At 35.3% G+C, this 17,664-nt stretch overlaps 1 protein-coding gene across 3 annotated transcripts in view; it reads left to right on the top strand.

The window, feature by feature from the left end:
- The window catches only part of DENND1B (DENN domain containing 1B), a 161,348-nt gene that overhangs the window by 103,097 nt on the left and 40,587 nt on the right, over positions 1-17,664 (top strand). For all 3 annotated transcript variants that reach the window (XM_027880389.1, XM_027880387.1, XM_027880388.1), the window contains 3 exons: positions 4,966-5,011; positions 6,483-6,584; positions 14,413-14,538. In XM_027880389.1, the coding sequence (XP_027736190.1) occupies positions 4,966-5,011; positions 6,483-6,584; positions 14,413-14,538 (274 nt within the window). The remainder of the gene's footprint in view (positions 1-4,965; positions 5,012-6,482; positions 6,585-14,412; positions 14,539-17,664) is intronic.

Genomic DNA, 17,664 nt, shown 5'->3' with positions numbered 1-17,664 from the left:
AGCAGCAGAGATACCAAAAAAGATACTTCTTTTGAAGTATCTTCAACAGGAACCCCTGGAGATGTTCACTTAAACTAAACCATGTGGGTCTGTTATATGGAAAAAATGAACCATTTCAAGCCATTTTAGAGATTGGGACTTATTATTATGTATAAAAACTGAGACCAAGTCAGATGCTTACCAACATAAGTCTGTTTTCTTCACAGAAATAAACTATACCTTGATTGGGCTTTATGTTGTTGATTTTGGTTTGGTTTTGTCCCCCATTTGCATCTACAAATATGTTGCTGTTCCACCCAGTCTATCAAACTTTTGTTTTCAAACAAATTCTCGCTTACTTTAGGTCTCTCTGATAGTTTTTTCCTCAAGTTTACAATATTTGCCTACTATATATATTTTTCTGTGGCAGTTATTACACTTCATGTGTATATTATTTATTGTTTTAGAAATCTATTCTCCTTCAACGTTTCCCTTCACTTCCAACTATAGCTAAGCCTTTAATCTTTAATGATAGTTTTCTTTTGAAGAAACTCCATCCTAATAGTTTTTTCTTCCTAGATTTGATAAAATGCACCAAGATGGGGTAGAACTTGGATGTATTTGTTTAGGTTTAGTATTATTTCAGCTTACTGCCAGAAGCTTTGTAATTTTTCGGTATCATCCATAAATGCTGCTCTCAGAAGGTAGATCAACACCTTTATTCAAGCTGTATCCTGTAGAGTGCATCCTGAATACTAAAAGATTTTTTTTTATTTCTCCTTCTAAGCACAGATAATGTTTCCAGAAATAATAATGTTAGATGCCGTACACAGCTCCTATTGATGATGATAATAGTTGAGATTCTAGGTCATTGTGGTGTGACCTGAGAATTTTTTTTAACTCATTAAAAAGAAGCATGGAGTTTCTTAAAATTGTGAAATTCATTTATATCCCATTTTATTTTTTACAGTAGTACAATAGAGCAATGGAAAAAAGTTTCCCTTTTTTAGCGATGTTCAAATGGAAACATAAAGTTCATGAAAGGAAATGCACAATTGATGAATTTACAACAGTAACTGTAACTCAGACCTTTTAACTTGGATTTTCATGCATTTACATTTCTCTTTCTGTTTGTGTCTGGTTTGAATGGTTCTTTTGTGAAATGGGTTGGGAAAGTGTAATAAAAACACATCAGTTACTTAGCTTTCCTCATGTTCTGGTGTATTAACAGTAAAGAAATGTTCTCCTCATAGGTATATAATATATTGAGTTAAAAAACCTTGATAAATTCTTAAGGTCAAGGTTTATGATAGGCCAGACCTAGTTTGCAGTCCAGCGGGATCATGCCAATTTAAAATTAATAAAAGATTTTTAAAATTATTTTTATTAGTTATTTTTTATGTCATTTTCATAAACAAAGTTCTTTTTATGCCTTTTTTTCTTTTTAGCTCAAAATGCATTTTCATACCTAAAAACTACATTGTCAATACTTCATTTGGACGTGGTTGGGGTGTCTCCCGTGAACTCCTTTTCTTAGTGTTTTTCTGACATGATATTCAAGTATATGAAGTAGGTGAATATCAGTTTGATAATTTTGCTCATTCCTAGGTAGTAAGGCTTCTTTTAAACACAGACAAAATATATTTAAATCTACTGATTTAAATATAGTCCCTGATTCTGCAACTTTTTTTGCGTATTAATCATCCAGCATATTTGGAAAAAATCCACTTTTTTTTGGTATGAGTTGGACTACGTATCTTCAAAATTTCATAAAGATAAATGATATAATTCTGTGGGGTTTAGAATTTGATAAATTATAGGAACTCCCTAGCTGGTATATTTTGTGAGCGGGGAAAAAAGAAAAATGTATCTTTGAATGAAACAGCTCTATGTTAAAAATTACTTGAATTCTTCCACTTGCCTTTTTAATAAAAAATTGCTAGGTTCCATCGTGCTGCCTGATTTACAGGCTGGGTTTAGACCTGCTGTAACATGTTCCTGAAGGAGGCCAAACCGATGGAGCTGAGCATCAGTATGGACTGCAACACCCTCAGGGTTGGCCAGGTTAGGAGTGCCTGCAAGGTCCAGTGTGGGAACATACTATCTATTTATTTACTTCAGGATGCTTTTTTACCCCCATGTAACTTATCTCAGCCTTGAATTCCGTTGTGAGAACTCCAACATGGGAGTTGAAACAACCATCCAAAAAAAAGAGAGATAATAAATTTCTTTTTCTAAAAGATAGCAAAATATTAGGCTGTGAAAGTAATGCTCATTGTAACTGCAGAGAAAAAAAACCCAACACAGCAGCGTTAGTAAAAAATTGAGTTTTCTTATTTTTTATGAAGAATTGATTTCTAAGTTTAAGTAAGTAAAAAGAGACTTTTGCAGTCAGCAGAGTGGGTGGCTGGCTTTCAAGAAAACTCTTACAAAAATTAAGTTTGAACATTGATGTAGCAATTATATTTGAATAATTTTTGTAAAGGGGAAAGCTAATTTCATCAAATTTTGGTGTAATTTCTTGGCAAACTAAATCACTGATATTAGAATGTATGACAGTTTTGTCTGTGGATGATCAAGCATCTGTTATACCGATGCTCTGTTAAGAATATAATGCAATTAGAAAATTCAAGTTACAATTGCAATATGTCTCTATGAGATTTGGTCTCTTTTGAATTGGGATATACACATGCCTGTTTTCGTGAGAATGGGACAATTATTTTCCAATTAACTTGCATGTTTTGCATAACGTTGTAATTATTTTAGGCAATGATACTGGTAGATTAATGACATTTTTGGTAATAACATGCATAAGCAAGAGAAAAACTATATAGCAGCTCCCAGTAGTATTATAGTAAGCACTTTCATGTACGTATTAAAGTCCTGTGCTGTTAAGACTTCAGAATCCAGCAGTAATAAAATTTATTTTATGCTGAAAATGATCAAATTGACTTTTCATACCTGCAATTTTTATTTCATGCGTTTTCAAGATGCGCTTTGTACCTTTATTCTGTTAACTTCAAAATTGAAATGATGTGGCTGTTGCTTTGTTCTACAGAAGAGAGCTACATGCTACCCTTTTTAATGACAGATTTATTAATGGAGCAAATCATCAGCTATTTTAAGTCAGTACAGGCCTGGTGAAGCTGCTAGAGCAGTATTGGTGTACAAGAAAACAAGTGTTTACAAAATCCATACATGATATAGCACTTGTTTCCACTATAGTTTCTCTAGTTTCACATTATTTGTAACACTGATATATTCTGATATGAGGAACCTGAGGATCTATTTTGCTCATATTCAGCAGCAGAGTCCTCAGTTACATGTCAGTCATAGTAATTCTTATTGGCCTGGTTACATAGTAGCGTATATATTCTTAAAATATAGAGTGTTTTAAAGCTGTTTAAACCCTCTCAATATAAATATGTGTCTGCTCTGGAGTGACACTCATTTACAACTCCATGTAATTTGGGTTTAGTTCACAAAGGCAGAAGGATTAGCCTGGATTAAGTCATCAGGAGGTGCTAATATTTGTCAGTATTAGGCTAAGAAAATGATATGTAGGAGAATAGGGGTCTCTGTTTTCCTGTTTGGAAGCCCCATTGCAAAGAAACCTTTAGCAGTTTCAGCAAACCTATATTCATCATGAAAACATGATGAAATCTTGATTGGGCCTCAGTCAGCCTGGGTTTTTGTTTTTTGGGTTTGATTAGTTTGGTTGGTTTGGTGGTTTTGTTCTGGGTTTTTGGTTTGTTTTTTGGGGGTTTTTTTTGTGTTTTTTTTTTTTTTTTTCATTGCATTGATCCTCTCCCATGGGCCATTGTTAATGAGAGCAATTGGCTAATCCGTAGGGTGTACAGATTTTTCTAAAATGGGCTGCAGTCGTAGGCAGGTGAGAATTGCTTCTTTTGCTCCCAGAAGTGGGACCAAATGGCTGAGACCACGTGAACCGATGCAATGAAACCTCTCCCGCATCCTCAGGAAGTCAGTTGCCAGTGAGTCGGTGCTAGTGGCTCAGATCTGGGATCAAATTAGTGCAATGAGAGAAATTACTGTTTGTGAACTATTTGTGTAACTTTGTGTAAGTCATCTTACCTTCCATTTCTTTTTCAGAGATTCTTTTTGTTTAGTTTTTTTTCTCTGTAGTCTGTTAATGATTCATTTCCCGCTGAGTTCTTAAACCAGCCTGTTTATTGCTCACTTGTCTGGAGTGAGTAGTGTTAGTAATCTCAAAGTGCCACAAAAGTGTGATGATGATTGTTGGATGTTTTTTTCCTTCAGCACTGGATATATTCTTGGTCAGATGTTGACAGAACATATGCACTAGAGGAAGAAACAGAAGATTATAGGAAACCATGATAAATTAACCTGACTAATTTAGTTTCTTGCTTGCATACTGCAGGAGGTCTTAATTCAGAGACTTTTTGTGGATATTTGTTTTGTTTGGATCATACAGTTCCTTGTCTTACACAAATTGGAAAGGAGAAGTTCATTATCTTGAGTTAAATAGGATATTAATACAGCTTCCAAACACCTGCCAGGAGGAGTTGCAGAACCACACTGAGAACCAAAACTGGTGTTAATGATATTTGTGTTGCAGTGTGGTAATGCTAACTGGTAGCATGTTCTCCAGAGTAGTGTTTTAAAACCAGTGTAGTTCTGGAGACAGGCTACTTGGGGATCATCTGCTGGGTTACCTCTGCCGTCCAGTATGGCCAGTTACTGAAGCTAGGTCTGGCAAGGCAGATGGCAAGCTGTAGCGTCTCCTTGCTCATCCGTCATAGTTTGGAGCAGCATCCTTTATTTTGTGCAGAGTAAAATAAATTTTCCTTGTCCAGTAAAAATTTCAGTAGCAAATGTGTTCATCTAATACTGGGTTAAACAGTAAATGTTTATTAGGGACTGAAGTGCTAAGATTTAAAATATTTTTCTTGCTCCACAAATGTTGGTACTTGTAAGTTGATCTTTTCCACTCTTTTTCTTCAGTGCGCCGATGCCTTATCTAATTGGTGTCCACTTAAGCTTAATAGAGGTAAGTCCACTACATGCTTCAGTGTATCATAAATGATAATTTCAATGAAAAAGCTTCAGAAAAAGTTCCTCTCTTTTTGCATACAGAATTGAAAAATTTAAGCTTCAGATGCTTTGCTAAGTAAAAAATGTCTGTCTTTGAAATCTTACTTTTGAAGTGTTTTATGAAGATGTGTAAACTCTACATTATGGTTTGTCTCTCTGTCTATTAAAGCTCAGTGGTAGCTATTTTCCTGCCTTTTTAGTGGTTCAGCAACAGATTTTCCCAGTAATGAGAACACTTTATTTTGGGGTCACCATCAGTCCGATTTCAGCATTAATGTGATTTCCCAGATAATTTATGTTCCTGACCCTCTGAACATTTGAGTCAAACCTCCATCCCAAAACATTCATAACTATTAATTTAGAAATGAGTATTTTTTACCAAAAAAAGCAAGAGGTAGCCTTTTCAGATTTGAATGTAAAGATCACCTGATTGGTAAGTAAGAGTGGATGATAAATAGTTTTTCCTTTTCCGTAACCATTTGATGACACCATTAAGCCTCCATGTGTCATCTGATTGTTGTGCAGAGTAGATAATTGATTTTTGAACATTATTTGATTTACACTTCTGCTAAAGCAGTTTCTAAGGATCAGTTTACATCTGCTAATCTGATGAGGTGCGTTCCCCCCAGGTCTGAGCCACCAGCACTTTTGTGTTTCCAAAAAGAGGGCCTTCTCTCATCTACACTTCTTAACTCTAGTCATAGCCTTCCATACTCACATCAGATTCATATGCCCTGCATGCATCGATTGTAATATCTTGACTAGGATGTTTTTTTCTTATTCAATCAGAAAATAATGGAACAGAAAGACTAGCTCGAAGTCACTCAATTCCTTCTGGAATTATTTCCTGGACTGCATTATTATGTATTATTGTAGGACCATATAGAAAGGAGTTCTATCCCTATTTTGTGAAAAGAACAAATTGTTTAGTTCTTAGGTGGTAGCCAAGTACGCTGATGAAGGAGTATTTCATCCATTTTTCTATAATACTAATAGACATCACATGCCTGGGACTTACATAAATCTGCAAATAATTACTTCCTTTTTTCCCTTGTTTTCATCTGATTATACAATTAACATCCTATCTGATTTTTACAAAGATGAGAGAATGAAATGTTGTCATAAGATATGTATAGTTCCAATATATTTAAAAAATCTTGGTTTTCAAGAATTCATTTCTTCAATGTATTTGGATTTCAGGGATTATTAATACAACCTTAGTGTTTGAAGAATATGAAATGTTTTTAAAAGCTACTCTTAATGCTGTATCAAATTCAAAAATCCTTCTTCCAAAGTTTCAACTGTTGTTTTTACCATTATTGCCCTTTGTAAAATCATCATTTGTAATCTAGCACATTGTAATAAAAATGTATTTCAGGAGGATGCCACAGTAAATTGCTTTTCCACTATTTTTTTCTTCTTAACAGAGAGTAAAAAATAGATCATTGGAGGATGTGGTTTTGCTAAATGTTGACACAAACACTCTAGAAACCCCTTTTAATGACCTGAACAACCTACCTGGTGAAGTGGTGAGTCTCAGACATTTAATTCTTTTTCTTATATAGGTGCTTGAATTACTAGTAGTTATTTTTGCCTCGTTGTGCTAGCTGCTATAAAGGGAATAAGGGGGTGAAAAGCACCAAGTGGAGACCCCTACATTTGAGATTTTTACCTTTTTGACAGTTGCAGAGATGTTGAATGGAACATCATATTCCTTATTGTAGAAGTAGGATCATAATTACAAAGCCAGCTGCATTCATTAGGCATGGCTGCTTTAAACGCAAGAGCCTCTTCATCTCATCTTAATCATTATATTACAAAGTAGGCATTTCTGTCTGCCTAGTGGCATGTCTTGCAAAAGAACGAGAGAGTTTTTGAAGGCAAAAAGAAGAAGGGGGCCAATTATCGGCTTCTGCTTCTCTGCCACCTGCCAGCGCTTTCCTTTTAATTAATGATCTGATGGCACTGGTCAATATAATAAGAAATGCTTGTACAGTTGGGGTCAGAAAATTCAGGCTTTGATCTTCTTCAACTTTCTGAAACATTTATTTGTTTTCTCTAAATTATTTCAGTTTTATTTTAATCTCTTCTATCCTGCTGAGGGCTGCGTGAATGAAAACCTATACTGTTTGTCATTTGCTTTGGCAGAGCAAAGACTGCTTACTTAGAATTCTATTTGTAAATTAAACTGCAAACCCAGTTTGTCATAAAAGACATCTGATCCTTTTGAAATGACGAAAGCTGTCTTTTGTCTGTAAAGGATGATAAATTAAGTGCCAGTTCTTTCTGGACTTTGATCTTGCAGAAGGTGCCCCCCCCTACTTTTTTTTTTTTTTTTTTTAATTGCCTATAGGGGAACATACTCTGTATATCACTTTAAATAGCCACAAAATTCACTTATCTTGCTTTTCCCACCAGAGCTCTAAAAGAATATAATTGTGAAACCACCGTTTTCATTATTTAGTTATGGATGCTCAAGCTATCACAAATAGTTGCCAAGATAAAGAATTTTATATCAAAGAGTTAAATTTTCTTAAATTGTAAATCATAAAAAAACCCCCATGTTCTAATCAGAGTAAGGTGCTATAGTGACATACCATGTCTTTTGTTATTGTTGGTAGTTCGTATGTATTTGGTACAGTAGAAATCAAACTCTTGGTGATTATATTCATGACAGTTCCCTTTGATTTTAATGATGTTAAAATCTAGGCTTTGTATAGATCATTGCATCAGTCTTTCTTTGGACTCAGAAAGACACTATAAAAATAATTGTGATGTTTTGTGATTCACATTAGTGTATGGAAGAGTATATAAGTGCACACACCTGTATACAATAATTTTGACTGTACTCTATCGTTCAAGAGTATTTCAAGTGAAAAAAAAAAAAAAAAGAGTCATTTTCTGGTGTGTCAGTAACTTTAACTGACCTTGCATTCAGTGAATAAATTTGAGGTTATAATGCCATAAAGGCCCATACCTCTTCCCAAATAATAGCTAGATATAGAATTGAGAATTTGGCATCATATTCCATGAAATACTCAAGTTGTAGCTGGAGGTCCTTCAAAAAGTCAAAATGTATATTTGTGCAATGAGAGGCACTGCTCATGTATTTTACAGGTGCATATCAAAATGATCTCTAAATATGTATGAAGAAAATAGGGATACAGATGTTCAGACTTTTAGAAGTATATTTTCCCCCAGAATATATGCATGTTATTATTATAAACATTAATGTAGGTTATCCAAGTCTACAGACTATAGAGTAGACTTAAAATACTATGCCCTATGCAAAATACACTTGAAGAATTTGAGGATTTTATATTGAAACTTTTAATTTGAATAATCCCGTCTCTTACTCGACTTCAATCTGTGAAGTGCTTTAATTAAAACAGTTTAATGGAATCCATATACAATTATAGTTGGAAAACCTGGAAACGAAAAGCACAGGCAAAAGGCACAAGTCTGTGTTTGGCTCTTAGGGTGACAAAATGCTTGTCTTTCTTTTGCATTCATGAGGGGCAGTGCAGCTGCTAACATCCTGGGTAGAAAGTGTAAGACACAGGAGTGTAGAGTCAAATTGGTAAGGTAGACTTAAAACATTAAAGCGAACGTCAAAGATATTTTGTGAAGCACTTTAACTTATATAGACAAATCTCATAAGCGTACACACAAAAGCAGTGCAACTTTTGATGAAAAAAATATAATGAATACCTCTGAAGAACTGAAAATATAATAGAAGCTGTAGTCTTACTATCCCTTTCAAAAATCGATTCCAGGTTGCTCAACAGCCTGACAAAAGAAATGCAGTATTTTCAGAGTTTTCTAGAACTGTTTGTTGTGTTCAAAGGAAACAGGGTAATTATTTTCTGATCAATAAGCCTGATGATGTCCTCACAGCATAGCTATTTAATAGTTTAGCCACCTATAAGTAATATGTCCACTAAAATGCTCTGTGAATTTTTTTCATGATAAATTTAAGATTGAAAGAAACATTATTATATGGCATTGTCTAATAAACTATATAATAAATAAACTGAGATTTAAAGGCATTTTTAAATCATTCACTTAAGCATTTAAATTATAGTTACAGGCTAGATGACTTTCTATGCATGTGAACTCTATTATTCTGTCAGACTGACCAGTGGTCTTGACTGTGCAAAGGTCAGTGGTCACAGTTGTCCTGAATTACCAGTCCTTTTTTCATGAGGACCCTCTGCTGCGTTGCATGCTGTAATCTTCTTAATGGCTTCATTCCAATATTCACACATAATATTTTAGATTTATTGACTGTTAGAAATACTACCATGCCAGTAGCAGTTCCGCTACTCCTAAGGTATTTAAAATTGGAAGAATAAATCAGGGCAAGACTTTCAGGAATCCTTTGTTTTCTTAGAGGGGGGAAAAGCCCTCTTTTCCCTCTCTTCTGACAAGAACGCTTGTTTTTAAATTTCATCATTTCACCGTGAATTTGTCTATTATTTTTTAATTTAAAAAAAAAAGAAAATAAGTAGCTACTTCTGTGGGAGTAAATTTCCTAATACAATAATGCTGAGATCACCAACCACTTCAGTAATTTGTTAGAAAAAGAACATTTGTGGCCATAGACTGAAATTTATAAACTTTGGGCCTGATCCTGCAATACCTGCTTGCAGTTAACTCTGACAAAAAGACTACTCCTTTGCTCAAATTTGAACACTTTCCAAAACAGCTTCGAGGATTGACAGCATTAGTTTTAGCAGCCAAGTCTTAGAATCATAGACTGAGCAAAACTTTTGTAAGTATCATTTTTAGAAAACAATAGCCTTTATAGGTTTTTAGCTTCTTCTGTGGTTGTTAAATGTTGTCCCCTGCAAAAGCTACAGAGCTGTTGAAAGATGCACAGTCTTTGTAGTGCGTGGTGCCTACACACTGTGATGCAATACAGAATCTAAACTGGGGTTTAGAGTTTTAGGTTTGAGATTCCTGAAGTCAGAGGATTTTAACACCATAAATTGGGCATATGAACATTACTGTTCTAAAAGTAGCATTTGAGGAGTAGGCTGTTTTTTGTGTAGCAAACTGATAACTTTATAAAGCAATTACTGGGAGTACAGATTATTTCTGAAAATATGATGATTAATGGTATTATAAAGAAATTAAGGTCACTGTATAATAGTGCAACTAAAAAGATTTTTTAAAAAATATAAATAGCATAATTTATGATGGTTTTTTCCATCAGAAAACAGCCAAAAATATTACTAATATGTTTTAGAATCTCAGAGCAGTCAACAGTGTTTGCACTGTTATGAGGCAACTGTTTATTGTGAACAAATTCTTCTAGTTGCAATTCTGTTCAGCCTTGGTATAGCCTTAAAAGCTGGAATGTGAGATTGGAAAGTAAAACTAGTATTGAAAACATTTGCATTTAAGTGGTTGTTTTCATCTAAATGAATATTTGTGATTAAATGCTGGAGGGCTCTCTGAGATGCCTAAATCCCATGTATGTAGATAGTATCAAGTAAGTAGAAGTCCTTTCATTAGCAGTACTGATTTAGATAATATCAGATTCAAGTTTGTTTTAAAATTTCTGTTTTCTTCTTCTTCTCTGCCACTTCTCTCAGTTTCTTGCAGTTGAGCATGGGCTGGCTTTTACAGTGGCAGCATCTGATGGGGAACATCAAAAAATAGTTTAAAACATAACAAGTGTTGCTGACACCAGAGAAGTACCTGGATGTATTTTTTTCAGAGACCTGGTGGTCTTTGGGAACCTCCAGTGCGCATAGTTCTGTATTTCTCAGACAACAAACATTTTTAATACTTCTATATGTGTTTAAATTTATACATGTGCTTAAGTTTTTGCAGAACAAAGATTTTGATTAATAGCTTTGTGATCTTAACTTTTTAATTTTGTGTAATTCTTCTACTCATGTGGATATCGAAGAGGTATTAACCATTAACATGGTTTCTTTCTGATGAGATAGTTCTGTTTTAGGACTCCTAAGAAGGACATATGGTGACCATTTAAATAAATTACGCTTTTTGTTTTAATGACCAACACAAGATGTTTCTACATTTTAGATACACTTAATTACATATCAATCTCATTACATTCTATATCTCTGAAAAGCTGTTCTGTTGATTTAAACCTTCCTGAAGCTCGGATTGCTCTTCACTGGCAGTGTTCAGCAACCCAGTGAAGTCACCTTCTGATGAGAAGCCGTTGCTAGGAGAAGATAAAACCAGTTTGCTTCTATTGTAAATTAATAATACCATTTCTGAAGTGGATCTCTAGTGTCTTCCAGAAATAAATTTTAACAGCATTCTAACCCCCGTGGTTTGTTTGTTTGCAGTTCTTTATTTTTAAACTTTGTAAAAGGCTATTTCTGCTTAAGACATGCAAAGAATGGGAGGAAAAACATTTGACATTCTTAATCATAAATAGGTAAATGGATTAAAATATATATGAGGAAAAGATTTTTGATACAGACGCTGCTTGCTGGTTTTTTTGGCTTGATGCCAGATGTGTGTCTTTTTTTTTTCTTTTAATTTTAATTGCTATTAATGGTGCCACCAAAAGGGGTCTCACACTTCCTTGGTTTGAGGTGCATGGATCTAAGCAATCACAATCCTGCTTTGCACCAAGTCCTTCCAAGTAGTTGAGAGCACCCAGTCTCTTGTCTATATCTACTATATTTACTGTAGTAACTGCTTTATCGTTCTATCTTTGATTAAATGGAACTGGGAGAATTTGACTTTAACCTGCCCAAACGCACAGCTCGGCTGATGGGTGGGATGAGTGCTGAGGAAGCGCTGTCTCTCTGCCTGCATGTTGCTGACCTCAGCCTGAAGGAAACCAAGTCAGGTCCCAAGGGCACTTCAGGCGTGCTGCAGCCAGGGTTCCAGCTGGAACAACTGGGAAATCAGGGTTGTGGCTCACATTATCTCTGCAGGCTTTTTCTTAAGAGCACTGTGCTCCTGGTTTTTTTGCAGAATGATCTGATGGAGCTCTTCCTGCCTTTAAGCATTGCCCTCCTGAGAGAAGCAGGAATTGGAGGAGCTTTCTTTGAACTCCAGCATAGCCTTTCTGAGTCTTGAACTCCCTCCAGAACAGCAGCACAAAAATGTGCATCTGCCTGGGGAACCCACCTCCAAACTGCCAGCCCATTGGGATGTTCTTAATATTGCTAAATAATAGCATACCAGTACGGTAGAGAAGCGGGAGATTTGTTGCTTTCTATTGTTCTTTTTAACATGTTTTTGCCTAAAGCATCCTGTTGATCGAACTGAAGTTACGGTGCATAGGGCTTGCCAGAACTGAGAAAATTAGACAGTGCCATTTTCCTTCACATTCCCCACTTTGTCATGTAATGCCTCTACTCTTCATCATCTTTACCTGCTTTCTGCTCTTACCCTCTCTTATCATCTGCCATAATTTCCCTAAACTCACAAGGCATGATTTAGAAGAATGTAGATTTAAAAGAGTGTAGAGAATTTTATACCTTTCCCCTCCTTTACATTTTGAAGATGCTTTGCTTCTCATAAGAGACAAAATTTTAACGTTGACAATTCTTTTTTTGACCTCATGTTACTGCTTTTATTTTAGTCAAACTGAGCTAACATCGATGGGCAGATTTTCCTTTACACGGGATATATGCATTTATTTTCCCCAGAGCAAAATAAACCTTATTTTTAATAACTGTAGAATAATCATACAGTACAGGGCCAAAAAAAAAAAAAAAAAACCAACCAAAAAAAACAAACCACAAAACCAAGGCATGCATTTATTTCTTCAACCTTGAACTTCTTAACTGGTTTTTGTACTCAGACTTGTACTTTTTTTTTTCTTTTGAGGTGTAAGGGAAAAACATAAATGAGCCTTGGTGTATGCTTTCCATGGGCTAAACGAATCAGGCTCTAAACTTTTATCTAGATCTGTGGAGCTTGGATATAAATTGAAAAGATCACAGCTATGGGGAAAAGACCTATACTGTAAAGGCCTTTCTGCATAGATTATGAACATCATAACTCAATAATTTTTTTTTTCAAAACTATAGTTATAATTGGACCCAATGGGGGTCTCTCTCTTTGATCAGATCACAGTAACTGTGACTTTACACTGGAAAATGTCACTACTGTGAAGGTTTATCACCTGTAGAGCTGGTCTTTTCTCTGATGCCATGTTCAGTTCTCATTAGCATTATTCAAAGTTTAGTTGTTAATTAGGTTGACACTTCAATTACAATCATCATCTACAAGAGCAGTCAGGACTGCTTGCGTAAAGAAACAAAAAGATACTCATTCTTTCGTATATTTCCAAAAGAATGAAAGTTGGTTAGGTGATAAGTTTGTATTTATAATGTTCTGTTTAAAGAGTAACTCTGAATGTTACTTTGTTTAGGGACATATAATGCTCTGTTGGGTATATTGAAATACAAACTTATTTAGAAATGTATTCTACATAAGTGGAGTGGACTTATATCTCCAGGTGTCCCTCGTGATGGAAATTAGGAGAATATAGACTGTATGTGGGTGTAATTCCACATATCTTTCAGGAATACTGCAACAATTCCCGAACTATAGGATTTTCCTCCAAAGTACATCCAAGTAAGGATGATATAAATTAAAATGTCCCTCTTTTTCTCTAATTCTGTATAATCAGTGGTTGTCATTTGCAAATTAAAAAAAGACAGACCTCCTTAAAAAAAAAAGTGAACCACTATAGTAAGAATGTTTGGGTTTTTTTCCTTTTCAAGTAAATGCACCTTCTAATTATCATTCATATTTTTTTCCTTTTCACATGTTTCATATCTGAGGACAATTCTAAAGGCATTGTAGCATTGAATTTACACAAAATTTTTTTCAACTGATTGACAGGGGTAGCAGGTACTCCCATGGTGCATAAGAAATGATGTAAGATAGTAATTTGACTTAAAATAAGAGCTATTCCCTGAAACTGAGTAGTAAGTGAACATTAAGGGTCCTTAAAAGTAAACCTTCATAGCATAAATAAAACATATCCAACTGTCTTCATTCAAACAAGTAAGTACATGTTATGATGAAAAAAAGATCTGCAGAAAAGTGGCTCACATGCATTTTACTGTAAAATAATTAAGCTTATTTATGTCAAGAGGCCTTGGGAAAAAAAAAAAAAAAAAGAGAGCATAAACCAATTTGCATTAGCACTCTACCATCATCCCCTGCTTTCATTTCAATTAACAGACCAGCAGGTGCTCTTTGCAGTTAAAAAGATAAGCTATCAAGGAGGAGGATGAATTTTTGGCTGACCTGTAGACACCATGGTTTGCCTGCTGATTGGGTTCATACCTCGCTGTACCAATTTCTGAGGTGTTAATTTAACTGTTCCACTCTGTCGTGCAGGTCTCGGCCTTGAAAAATAAACTGAAAAAGCAGTCCACAGCTACGGGCGATGGAGTAGCCAAGGCCTTTCTTCGGGCACAGGCAGCACTGTTTGGATCCTACAGAGATGCACTAAGATACAAACCAGTAAGATGGCTTTGTTATTACTTTCCCCCCTTAATTTGTAAGAGCGTGGTCTCATTCTTTGCAACGAAAATATGAAGTGTTTTGTCCCAGTCTTAAACAGCCTGTTTTAAATCTTACTCTCCAAAAGATACATTGCCAGTTTAGAAGATGCACCATCTCCTGACAGTGAGTTGTACTGAAGAAGTAATACTCATCCAGAGTCAGCTATTCTCTTATTTATATCAGTTTTATAGCTTATTTAGTATAAAATCAGATTGTATTCATGAAACTGGTTATGCACAGCTCACCTGGTTTAATGTGGTGAAGAACTGAAGAGGCTGTGCCTTTCAAACTCACCATTTTTCACTGTACCAGTCCAGAGACTTTGCTGTGTTTGAGGCTGGAATCTTATTTCCTAGTAAACACCAGATATGAGTCAAGCATGAATCTCTCATATTATACATTTATCTTGATTACTCTTAAAAGTTAGAAGAAATGAAAACCCATTTCATCCCATCAGAACTTTTTTTCTGATGTTTTGCTGGTACTCAGCCAATCAATATGTTGTGGACTTTCATAATTTCTGGTTTATGAGGGTAGCACATATTGAGCCTATTGGAGATAAAATAATTTGTCTGAAAAAACCTTAGAGATTCATTTCATCTATCACTCCAGATTATTTTCTTATGATACTTGCAAACTGCTGGTAGTAGTTCCATTTGATAAAATGCCCTGAGATGACATTGACTAAATTGGATTCCATGGATAACATATTTGTTTGTCTGAGGGATTCAGGTAAATATGGAGATTTGATAGGAGAAAATCGTCCACACTGGAGGAGTCAAGTTTGTAAAGCCGGTGGATGTTTGTTTGGGTGTAAGGAGGGCGATGCATTCTGTTGTTGGATAAGGAACTGTGTGGTTTTCCTTGATAGAAGAGGTCTCCAGATGAGCCTTTTACTGGAGGGAACATTAAAATACAGTGTGGCACAGTCTTCTTCTACCCCAGCGATTCTCTTCCAGGCAACCTTTTTTGCCAAGAGCGTTTTGCACACAATGTGTCTGTGCCACTGATGGATGGGCTTTGTTACTGAGATGGAAAGTAACCCGTTCAGAAATGAAGTTGTATTCAAGGGCTTAGTTCAGGTGTTTGTGTTTGGCACTTTTCATATGATGTGGAAAGCCAGTTTGCATACCATATTGAAATGGCTGCACCTGTTTTAAATTTCTGGATTTCAACACTTTCTCTGCTTGTTTCAGCAGAATAAATAATTTTAGCAAATCAAATAGTGTGGCATTACATGGCCTTGCTTCAGGAGGGGTTATCTAGTTTGTTCCCTAGTCTAAAGGTCCATGTTGACTCATGGCAACCTGTGGTAAGAGCTGTTAAGTCAAGAAGTGTCTTAATCTACGCTCGAAACATGTGATCAGAATGATGTCAGCCTCGTTGATGTCCTTAGCCCTATTCTGACCAGGAATAAGCTTCAGTCAGTCCTTTGTTTTGGTAACTGTTGAACTCAGTGTGCAAGTTCTTTAGCATCCTGGTTTGTGTCTCTGTTGAAATGAGCTCTCCTTTTAACTGATTTCCATTTTATTTCAGTTTAGCAGTTGGCATATCTGAGCTATCTACATTTGTACTGCATTGGAAGTACTGCACTGTGCATCATTTGACTGGCAGACATTTGTCAAAGTGACCTTTGAAGTCTTTCTTTCCACATTATTTTCTTTTGCAGATTTATCTTTTTTTGGCTCCACTGATAGCTTGTAAGAAAGATATTTATGAAACCATTGTGACTTGATTTTTGTTTTTTTTATAGACATTATTTCAGAGTATCTTAGCAGGCAGAAGTCTGCTGGCAAATACTAGCTTATCCTGGATTGATATCAACTTGTCAAAAGACAAAGCATATTTAAAAATAAATAAAAAAGGTGTAATGTTTATTTTGTGTTGTTCACATTATCTTAACTCTTAATTTAGGATTTCACAAAATTTTTATTCTGAAAGAAAATTTGAATTAGCTCTGGATTAGTAGAAACTAAGGAGTTTTCTCATGATTGTTCAGCTCATTCCACATTTCCCTTTTGCACTGTGGATTGGGAAGCTCAAAAAATCCAATCACATCTGACTGTATTAGGACTATTTCAAGAGTCTCAAAACTTGAGAACTGTTTTGGCAAAGAAAACACTTCTCTTTGTTTTGGAGTCTGTGGTGCTAGGTCTGATAAGGTAATCTAAATCATAGCTCTGGACTTTACATTCTTTCAAGAGCTCAAGTAGTATTCTTGGAGAAAATTTGTAGGGACAGTACTTAAATGAGAGTGTTTTCTATATAGATTTGAAATAATTTTGCTATAAATAAGCTTGTCATATTTTCAAAATCAGGAACTGAGGGGTTTTGGGGGTGACATTTTGAGGATTGCAAACATCCTGATGAAGAACAAAATAATGTATTTGGATAGTTATCGATTGCTGGAAAGATGAAAAATATGTTCAAGTGAACTATTTTCCTTGCAACTGTGTCCTGTACGATTTTTAACTCGAAACATGAAACAACTGTCATTAATATTCACTTTGAGTAAAGAACAGCTTTAATAGTGTCTGTACTCATCCAACACTTCTCTTCACTCCAAACGCTGTTCATCACACTGAACACTCGTTCTGTGCAACTGTTTGTTTTCAGCACAGGACAGATTCTCCTCGGTGTAGCAATATGTCTTGAACAAACGTCTAGCAATTATTGAAAAAAATGATTGGTGAAAGGGAAAATGGGAATCTTCAGGGGTCTTGGAAGGAGTTCATGGGACTCTGAAAGACCATATGGAAAATCTGACTACTCTAATACAGACAGGAAATATGACATGTAATAGATAAAGGTGATAATATTTTTTGTGTGTGTATTAAATGATAATAAATAACTTAATCCAGTAAAAGTTCCCAAGAAAAGTAGAAATTGTTGTTTTTTCTGATTTAATCATGATACGAAATTAATCTGTCAAAGTGATGTATCTGCCAAGAGTGTTTTTTAATATGTACACTTTACATTAGCAAATACTGCATAATAGGAGTGGATCTGCAGGGCAAAGCAGCCCAGCTATTGGGCTACAGTGTGCACAGTGGGCATTTCTGGCTCTGCTGTGGTTCTCATTTT

The sequence above is a fragment of the Empidonax traillii genome, unplaced genomic scaffold, assembly GCF_003031625.1.
Source record: "Empidonax traillii isolate 1590-97213 ecotype Southwest subspecies unplaced genomic scaffold, ASM303162v1 scaffold69:size3087049, whole genome shotgun sequence".
Classification (NCBI taxonomy): domain Eukaryota; kingdom Metazoa; phylum Chordata; class Aves; order Passeriformes; family Tyrannidae; genus Empidonax; species Empidonax traillii.
Note: the sequence above shows the minus strand (reverse complement) of the source record. Positions and strands in the feature narration are given on the sequence as shown.